This window comes from Microtus ochrogaster, unplaced genomic scaffold (assembly GCF_000317375.1).
Source record: "Microtus ochrogaster isolate Prairie Vole_2 unplaced genomic scaffold, MicOch1.0 UNK97, whole genome shotgun sequence".
Classification (NCBI taxonomy): domain Eukaryota; kingdom Metazoa; phylum Chordata; class Mammalia; order Rodentia; family Cricetidae; genus Microtus; species Microtus ochrogaster.
Window position 1 is genome coordinate 1,206,749 of NW_004949195.1, and position 10,434 is coordinate 1,217,182.

Here is a 10,434-nt window from a genome sequence, read left to right on the forward strand (position 1 = left end):
CCAGACCCTTGCCCCATTTCCCCATTGGTTCCAGCTATTGTTACATAAAGCAGGTTCCTGAGGTAACTCACAGGACTTTCTCACGTAGAAATTATTGTTCTCAAGCATTAGTTATACCCGCTGTCTTTCTTTAATACCAGAAGCTTTGCAACTTTTCCCTCCCAAAACCAAATGGCAGGCCAGGTGTGGTGGTGCACACCTTCAATCCCAGCAGTGGGGAAGCAGAGGCAGGTGGATCTCTGAGTTTGAGGGCTACACAGAGAAACTCTGTCTTGAAAAACAAAACAAACAAAAAACAAAATAGCTGTCTTATGGTATATTTTAGCATACATATAAATCATTTCAAATGACCTTAATATGAGTTTCAGAAGCATGTGCCTACATGCATGCTTGAGTGTGTGAGTGTGTGTGTGTGTGTGTGTGTGTGTGTGTGTGTGTGTGTGTGTGCACGTGCATGCCTACACACCCAGCTGCACAGGTGCCACAGGGGTGAGGGTCAGAGAACATCTTTCAGGACTCAGTTGCCTCTTTTCACTATAGGTTCCGGGGACGAGCCCTAAGCTTCAGGCTTAAGCTTCAGGCTCGCGTAGCAAATCGTAGCCTCGTTGGCACATGCAACAACTCCTTCTTAACATAGCACAGTAGCAGCAGTGAAAAAGCATGTAAATGTCTTCATTAAAACTAAAAGTGCTTAAAAATAAATAGAAGTGTTTAATTGTAAAAACAATCGGCGAATATCTGTGGTGCTTATACCTTCTTTAAAGTCCAGAACATATACAAAGGGCAGGCACTTCACACACAGAGTTGTCTTCACGGCCCATGAGCATGGGAAGATGCCCGGAGTCAGGCATGGTGGTACAGGCCTGTAATTCCAACCCCGCGGGGCCGCAGCAGAAGGATCCTGAATTTGAAGCCAGCCTGGACTACATAGTAAGACCCTGAAGACAGGAGTGGAGAGGTCATCAGGGAAATACAAATTAATGTAATGATGAGGTAGTGTTGCCCACCAGACGGGCTACAACTAAATACAATGATAATACCAGATCTTTGTGAAGTGTGAAGTAATTGAAATACATTTAAATTCCTGGTAGAATTATACATTTTTTAGCATCAATTCTGGAGTGTTTAAAAGTACCTATTAAAACTAAAAATATACTCACCCAGTGTCTAGAAATTCTGCCCCTATTAATGTGCCCAGGGACTGGGTGCTTCCTACTCTGCAGAAGAAAGGTTGCCGGATCAGTTTTCTTAATATCCCATTACACTTTGCCTCAGAGGATGGGCAGGCGTCTAAGCAGAGATAGAAAGCAGCATTTGGGAGGATGCAATGAAGCTGTTGTGTTTCAGAATAGAAATGGAAATTCCCAAAGGCCAGAGCACACAGGTAGGGATTTCAGAAAGCACAGCTGATAGAAAGGCAGAGTCTTACGGAGCTTGCTTGCTAAGGAGGGCGGTAGCCTAGGGCCACTCTCAGGAGTCCAGTCAGCTGTGGGGGAAGCCAGAGCCTGTTATGAGTGCAGCTGGGGTAAGTTGTCACTACTTTGATGACATTTTACCAAAGCTGGGGAGTGTGCGCCTCTCTCTGGACCTGAGTCATTGCCACCGCCATTCTGAGGAGAGGAGCTGGCGCATTGCTTGAATCCGTGGTTTTACAGGAAGCTTCACCGTCCCATAAGGATGGAGTGGGAAAGGGGTAGGGAATGACACTTCAGAGAAATTGCCTTAAACCACCAAGTTTTTTCTCTTAATTTTTATTTTATGGGCATGAGTGTTTTGTGTGCATGTAAGTCTGTGCACTGCATGAGTGCCTGGTGCTGCAGAGACCAGGAGAGGGTGTCAGAGCCCCTGGGTCAGTACTTAGCTGCCATGTGGGTGCTAGGCGTCAGATGTGGGTCCTAGAGAGAACAGCCTGTGCTCTTAACTGTGGAGTCATCTCCCCGGTCCCCTTAAAGTGCCAGTTACTTATATAGCCCATAATCCCCTCCACAATCTTCCAGCCTCCCCCTCAAAATGCCATGGGTTGCGAGTTGTACCTGGCTGCCTCCACCTAAGGTGACCTTGTCCTTCTCCTCTGACTCCGCCTTTTCCTCCTGTCCATTCAAAAGGGGACCTAGGCTTTGGCCATGGATGATACCCTTAGAAAGAATATGGACACCTCCTAGAAGGTAGCCAAGAGAGAGCACAGCTCTGCCGCCTTCCGTGGAACCCATGCTGCAGAGGAAAGTCTCAGAGTCTCGTGACTCCACTACCCACTTTCCCTGAGATGTGTCTCGTTGTTGTTAATCCCTGAGTTTAAAGGTCTATCTCTGATTTATTAGGCAGCGGGCAGTGCTATGCTGGTCGTGTTTTTGGCCAAGGACAGAACAGGAGAAGACAGTCTCATTCGGAAAGAGGAAGCAGAGGCAGGACTCCCTGACCTTGAACAACCTGGGAGACATTCCAGGCCCCAGGGAGAGACCCAATCAACTCTGCTAGCTCTTGGAAGGAATGGTTCTCTCGTATAGGAGTGAGCCTCTTAAGACCCTTTGAGAAAGGGGCTTCACCTCAGGAGACCGCTTTGTTTGCCTGTGCTGAGGTCTCAGGATGAGCTCGCAGCTGGATTCCAATTTCCTAGTGACAGGAGAAGCCTACCCAGGTCTCCCTGGCTGGTTGCCCTCGGCAGGCAGGCAGAGAATTTATGCATGCTGTTCTGCTCTTTGGGAGAGTTCCTTAAATAGCGAGGAAAGAACCTTGTGAATTCCAGTGGGGCGTCCAGCCCACACTGCTCCAGAGGGGAGGAAGGCAGGCTGTCTTCACAGCGTCGCTGCTGGGGCTCCCCGGGGCGTCCCCGAGAGCTGGCAGCCAAGCACTGAAGGCCCAAGCTCTCGTTTCACTCCAGTAAACCTCCCGCCAGGGCAGAGTGTCTGGATTCACTGTCAGCCCCTATTGTTCCAGTCAAGCAGACAGGGGAGGCAGGAAACAGAGTCAGTCCCACGGGAGCACAGCAAGAGCTCCATCCTTGGCATGGGTGAGCTGTCCTCGGTCAGATGAGATCCCACTGGGTAATTCTGAGGCCGGCTAGATACACCATGTTCATCAGCCCTGGCTCTAGAGATGGTGGCGTGAGAGAGGCTCTGCAGCCTCCTTCCCCCAGGATGCCTGCTGTTATCCACAGCACTGTGCCAGCCTGAGTTATACACGCCCTGCAGGCACCTCCACTGTACACGGTCCACCCCCCAGCAAGCCAGAGCAGCTGCTGGCTTCCTTCGGAACAGCAGGATGTGGTATTTCTCTGGCCTCCCACCTTCGTGGTGCCACAGAAACTAGCAAGAACACACGTGGGCTTGTGGAAGCATGAACTCCTCCACTGAAGCCCACGGTCCACCTGCCTGCCGGACTTTAAGCCAAATTTAACTCCACCCTGCTTCTTAAGAGTGACAGATTTGTTTGTCCCTCAGCAGTCACTTGACCAGGAACCTTGATCTTCAGCATCCCCTGAAACCGTGTCCACTGGCTTCCCTTCTCAAGCAGTTCCAGACTGCAGGCTGGCTCACCAAGAACTGTAGAGGCACTGAAACTGTGCCTGTACTGTGACTCATACTGGTTAGTAAGCAAACATCACTCGGGAGCCCAGGGAACCATGCCTTTCCAGACTTTGAAGAAGTCTCCATCCCTTGGGCCTTCCTTCCCCCCCCCCCCCCCCAAGCTCATCCTGACTTCTCTTTCTCAGCCAAACTTAAGTGATGGTGAAAATTGGTTTGTCTCATAACAGCCACCAGCTATGACTCTTCTCACGTGCACTTGGGACTTGTATGATTTTGGCTTGAAGAAAAATATTTTTTGTTGTGCGTGCAGTGTATATGTGTGTGTGTGTGTGTGTGTGTGTGTGTGTGTTGTGTGTATGTATATGTGCATTTGGGTGCATGTCCGTGTGTGCACATGTATGTGAAGACCATAGGTCAATGCTGAGTGTCTTCTACAAACTTCCCACCTTATTTTTTGAGACAGGGTCTCTCACTGAACCTCGAGCTCACCAGTTCAGCTAGGCTGACTAACCAGTGAGCTCCAGGGATCTTCCCATCTCCGTCCCCAGCACTAGGGTGACAGGCACATGCTTGTCTTTGTATATGGCTGACAAGGATCCTAACTCAGGTCCCCGTAATTGTGCGGCAAGCACTTTGCCACCTGCGCCATCTCTGCAGCCCTGCAGAAGTCTTGTTGTGGCTGACTGACTTAAGCTACACTTAATAAAAACAGCCTTAATAAGAGCTGCTGCTGTGGCATGCAGAGCCTAGGCGACAGGATGGAATCAGCAAGCCATCGGGACGAAAGCCAAAGAGGCTGCAGACTGAGAATGTCTATACGGAGAGAAGTGCCAGGCAGACAGTCCCCGGACGGAGATTCTGCTCCTCTGAGCCAATGGCCAAGGGGTGGCTGTGTGTGTTATGCAGGTGGAGCTTAGGTGTCCCAGGACATAAGAACTGGAGCATCAGTGCAGTGGCTTCTGGCTAGGCTCCCCCAGTCCCCTCAGGTGCCAACCATCACACCCTCTGGTCTCTTTCCTTTCAACTAAATTCACGTGGTCAGACCAGACTGTTTTCACTGTAGCTCCCTCTCCTTTGTCCCTGAGAAGTACTCAATGGACCTGTATTCCACTGAACAATAGCTGCCAGGTGGCTTGTGGAACCAGGTTCATTAATGGGGGAGGGAGAGGGTGTGTTGTGAAGGTGAGTGTCTCAACCTGCTAGAAGGAAAGGCCTGTCCCTTCTAGCTACTAGAAGAGACAGCAGACAGGTCTGAGGCCAGCCTCTGGCACGAGAAACCCTGGCAGAAACTTTCTGGTTTTTAAGGGATTCATAAATCAGGTGTGCCTTTCCTAAATAAATCCAGATCCACTGCCCTCAGACCTGTTGCCTGGTTGAAACTCTGTGTTATCATCTGCGTTCTGGGCCAGAGGACAGAAGCAGAGGAGGTGAGACGTGTGTGAGCAGAGTTGCCCGGCTCACCCCGGATCCTGGTGCACTGCTCACCCCGGATCCTGGTGCACTGCTCACCCCGGATCCTGGTGCACTGCTCAGCTGAGCAGGGCTGGTGTGGGAAAATGAGCACTGAGGCATTGAAGGGCTACCCTGTCTTCTCTACCAAACATCCTCATGATTCCTCGGGAAGCAACAAGTCCCCTTCTGGTACCTAATTCCTAAAAGGCAAAAAGGAGAAAGGAACCCGTAGTTCCTACCGGTGTGTTAATAAGTGCTGACCCCCCCCCCCCCCCCCACACACACACACACAGACACAACACCCTCTCTCTTGTGGAAAGCATACTTACTGCCCATGCTAGATTGTGTCTTGGTGTTGAACTATTTTCTCTGAATAGAATCAGAGAGCCTCGGGAAGTTACCCAAAGTTAAAAGTCTCAGGACACTCAGAAAGTTAAAAAGAGTCACAAGGCCCTTTCCAAGGTTGTAAAAAGAGTAAACAGTTGCTGGGGAGAGATTCTCTTCTGGGGAGCTGCCTGCAATGTGGGTAGGGGTTGCAAAGGATGCTGCTTTCCATGCGTCATCCACTGCCCATGCTGATCTGGGCTTATTTGGTGATTCCGCAACCATAGAGTGACTTATGCTACTCTAAATTACCCCAGTAAACTCAGTGGCTCACCACGCCAGACTTGGGTGGGATCATTTCCTTAATCTGTCATCAGTGCCGTATCTGGGTTAGATGTTTGTTCTTGTCTCTCGAGGAAGAGTTACAAGACACCTAGGAAACCACACGTGTTGGCATATGGCCCATGCTGACGTGATCTCAAATCGTTTGAGCATATCTCAATGTGGGGGTGGGGGACTACAACTCATTCCTCGGTGTGACAGGAAATCAAACAGGTGAATGTACCCAACAGACTAGTGCAAAGAATAAGAATCCCTTAGAAATGTAAGCGTGTAGGTGTCATTTATCTTTCCCTCTGCCAAAGCCTTGCTGTGTGCTCTAAGCTGAAGAGCAAAAACAGGGGTAGCAGAGCTTTGAGGAGTGCAGGGAGACTTCTAAGGATCCTCATCTCCATTCATCAGCCTCTCCGGCCCCATTCTCTCGGTCTCTACACAGTGCGATGCCCTGTCACCACAAGGAGCCAGCTGTATTTCTCAGAGAGAGCTGGAAGTTTCCGATGAATGGCAATATGTTTCATGCTACATTTAACAATGAGCCCCAGTATATCCTCTGAGTAATGAACCCCTCTCTCCGCAGGCACAGAGGACACACAAAAAGGTCCCCAAGTGTAGCCGAGCGCACCGCTCCTCTGAGAAGAAGCCTCCTTCCGCTCTGTCTACAACCGTCGACACGCCAAGCACAGCCCAGGGCAGCAGCAAGACAGCTCTGCAGAACAGCCCGTTCCTGGGACCTAGCCAGGTGGCCCTGCCTCCCAGGAACAAGCAGGAGTGTACCCCACAGTCAAGCACCTCCAGCCCTGCCCGGTCTTTCCAGAGAAGCAAGTCTTTGTTTTGTTTGCCCAGTGGAGGCCCCTCTCCAGCTGAACCACAGCCGCTCCTGACTGGTTCCCAGAGACACAGTGCCTCAGAATGGAGGCCCGGCCACCTCCTGTCTGTTGATGACTTAGAGGGGGCCCAGGAGACAGATGTGGACACGGGCCTGAGGCTGTCCTCTTCAGACCTGTCTGTGGTCTCTGCATATTCTGCACCCAGTAGGTTTTGCAACACAGTGGAGTCATCCCTCCCCACCAAGAGATGTAGCAGCCACTGGCCAGCACCCAAGAGTCCCAAGGAAGGACCACTGCCTGCTGCCAGTGAGGTGAGCCCAGCTACCTCCTGGGATTCCCACCCTGAACTCACCAAAGGGTCTCCCAGTCCCACAGACGTAACTACTGCTGCCCTCTCTGCTTCTGGGGTCTCCTCGCTTGCACAGCCATCCCCACAGCTCCCTTGTCATGACTCCAAAGCCACACAGAGTGGCCAAGACACGCTACCGCCCCCAACAACATCTAGCCCCGAGGATAACGACATGGAGGAGTTCTACATCTGAGCATGTCCTGGTTTTCAGGCAAGCTCGGTCACAGAAACTCCGGCACCACTGCCCCCTGCTCTTGTTCACAGGGTGACCTCGGTCCCGTTTGCCAACTCTGACTAGTACTTAATTATCTATCTTGGAAGATGGTTAGCATGTTGGCCATGTCACCTATCCACAACTGATAGGTGACATTATTTCTAAAGTCTCAGAAAAAAAAAAGAAAGAAAGAAACTGACATTTTATGGAAATAAATTTTCAACACACTTAATTCATAAAATCTATTTTTGAATGCTCAATTATACAATTTAATGCTTCAAATGAATATTTGAAATTTAAAAAAAAAAGACATAGCCAGCCAGACCAGAGTTGACTTGACAATTCATTGTTCATACAGTGAAAGTAAAATAACAAAAGCCAAAATGTTGAACAGGACAAGGACACCAAGTGACTCCTCTCAGAGCTCAGTGTACAATACAGAATCATGGCTTCCTCACTCCCCACAGACAGTCACACAGGGACCAGAGACCCTGGAACCCTGAAGCCCTGCTTCCAGTGGCTGTGATAACTTCGTGGGGCAGCTTGTCAAGCTGCGTCAGAAAGCAGCATGCCTTGCTCTGAAGCCATTCAGCACTTGAAAATCCAGGTTTACACACAACTGGCTGATAAGCCTTAGAAGGATTTAGCATGAGCAACCAATACCTTGCACACTTCCAAAATAATCTGAGTTAAGAAAACTCGTTTTGCACGCTCTTCCACAGCCGGTTCACAGGAGTAAGCAAACCTGTAGACCCTCCTTTCTGGACTGATTCGTGTAAGCGTACTCATTGCCCGCAGCTGCAAGTAATAGGTTATGAAGCGTGCGAGATTCTCTGACTTTAAGAAGCACACTCTAATAAAAGCACACTCTCCATAAATGCCCAGAGCCATCTTTTGCAGCACTGTCTCCAGGAAACAGTTAAAGTGTTTGGAAAATTTTTGGCTCACCTTTTGACTGTTCCTGTGAGCAAAAGCCCCGCTCCCCAAAGCTGGAAACTGCACGCGGTGCTGCCCCACACAGCCAACCTCCGGTGCATAGAAGCCTTAGGGAAAGTGGGCACTGCGGCCATACTCGCTTTCCCCGTCCATTGTCCATTGCTGCCACTATGTGAATGGTGGTTCAGCCTCCTGGTGAGGCTATTTCTACAACCCAACCTCACCAATGCCAAGTGCTGGTGTTGGTGGCAATGCCAAACTGTCCCTACATTCTGTTTCTCCTTGGGAAAGAAAAGCACAGGAGTGTACTTTTCCTGCCTAGTATGGTGCTTCTTGACTAAATTACTCATGGCTGAGTTTTCTCCTCTCCAGAAGGGCCTACACCAGCTCAGACACAGCCTCAGAGCCTTTCCAGCAGGACCTTCAGGCTCCCTTAGCATCCATCACCATCGGTCAGCCTCGGGTTCGCCATCCTCGCAAGGAGAACCTGAGGCTCTGCCTTGCCTCAAACACTTTGGACTTCCTAGGACTCTGAATTCTGTTCCAATGTAAATAAATAAAAACATGGTCTCTTCTGATTCTGGACCATGAGTAAGCCAACTTCTGAAAAGGGCTAGATAATAAATATTTTAAACTTTGTCCATCATGTTTTAAATTTTATCCAAATATGTTGCTGTTGCTTCTATTGTAGCATGAAAAATAAAAGATATATGAATGAGAGCGGCTGAGTCGCAATCAAACTTCGTTTCTAAGAACAGGCTGTGGCCAGTATTGGCTCAAGCGGCAACTGGGGAGCCCTCAAGATGGCTGTGGCAGGTTGATTCAAGATTCCAGCTGGCCGTCAGCTTAGATTTTCCAAGCTTATGCTGCTGCTGCTGCTGCTGCTGCTGCTGCTGCTGCTGCTGCTGCTGCTGATGCTGCTGCTGCTGCTGCTGCTGCTGTGTGACACCAAGAAACGTGCTTCTCAGGTCAATAGCTGGCAACAATAAACAGCATGCTAACATCAGAGAGGAGGAAAAATAACGCTGGGGTCATGGCAGGTCTCCAGGGACAGGAAGTCAGCGCATCTCTGCCAAATGCCAGTGAGGCAAAAGTGAGCACCTTACATCCCTGTGTGGCTTGTCCCCATTTTCCACAGCACCCCTCTTTAGTATACTTGCCCCACGAGGGATGCTTTGGAGCCCAACTCCAGTGTCAGCATGACTACTCTTTCTCTGTGAAACATCCCCCCCCCAATCTTGTCTCCCAAACTGACTGACGCCTGAAATATGTCAGAGGTACCACATAGAAGAAAGGCTTGCGAATACCACCCTTCTGCTTCAGACCACTCCCAGGCTCCCCTGAGCTGGCGTGGGAGATGGAGGGAGGCTTCAGAGGAGTCCCTGGCACAGTTTCATTCTGGCAAACCTTGGCTTTGGGCTGTGCTGACAAGTGCTTTCCTTCTGACACCCGCCAGTGGCTCCCGGTTCTTGGAGTTACTGTACCTTAGGATACATACTGGAATCCAGTATGGATGCAAGTGACAAATTTGCTCAGCTAAAAGATACTGAGATGATCACATAAGCCATTTCTCTTCTAAATTAGGCTTAAGGATCTAAGAAGTATCCATTTTATCCTTTCTTGTGTTCTTGACTTTAGACCACCCCACCCCCAGCCTGACTAGTAAATGTGGCGGTCAAGTTTACATTCCAGCCCTATTTGCCTTGATTCTTAGCTACTGCTTAGGGTGTTGCCTTGTCTGACACTAAGCACACCTAGTGACTGCTTTAAATATCAAATATTGCTCATTGTGTCCCCAGCTGAACTGAGAAACTACAAAGGTCACCTTGAGTTGCATCAGTTGGTTAAATGTGCAAGAGAGGGACTCGTGGAGGCAGGGATGACCCTTTTGTGACTGAGGAAGGAGGTGATATTTGTTGGAACAAACTGGCTTTGGTGCTAGTGTCGCCTGAGTCTCCGCAGAGCAGGGCCATCACAGGACAGGATCCCACTCCTCTTCTAGGGTGTCCCAGGGGAGACCAGATGTCTGCTTTTCACCAAGAATGCCTCAAGTACATGGCTGGTGTCTTTATTCCAGGAAAACGAGGAGAAATGTCTGTTTCTCTAGCCCCTTCTCTCTGTAATGAATGAATTCTCTAGTCTGTCAGCTATCAGACAACTAAGCAGACTCACAGAAATACAGGAAAAGGAAATTAGGGCAAATGAAGCCAACCATGGGAGTCGGTAGACATAGCTCAGTAGAACCCATTCACCTCCTACACATGGGGCACAGGAACCAATCACAGCACCAAAAAAATGAGACAAGGGAGGCAGGTTTCTTCTTTCAGAGGACCTGGGTTTGGTTCCCAGCACTCGCAACCACCCATAACTCCAGGTCCAGGGTATCAGAAGCCATCCCTGGCCTTCATAGGCACCAGGCATGCATGTGGTATACATACATACACACAGGCAAAATACTCATGCACATTA

The 10,434-nt window shown here is 49.6% G+C and overlaps 1 protein-coding gene across 1 annotated transcript in view; it reads left to right on the forward strand.

Moving 5' to 3' along the window:
* Fam124a (family with sequence similarity 124 member A) overlaps positions 1 to 8,678 on the forward strand; it is a 51,382-nt gene extending 42,704 nt beyond the window's left edge. The window contains exon 4 of the mRNA XM_005371069.3: positions 6,217 to 8,678. Within this exon, the coding sequence (XP_005371126.1) occupies positions 6,217 to 7,008 (792 nt within the window). The 3' untranslated portion in view covers positions 7,009 to 8,678. The remainder of the gene's footprint in view (positions 1 to 6,216) is intronic.
* Positions 8,679 to 10,434: the final 1,756 nt, after the last annotated feature.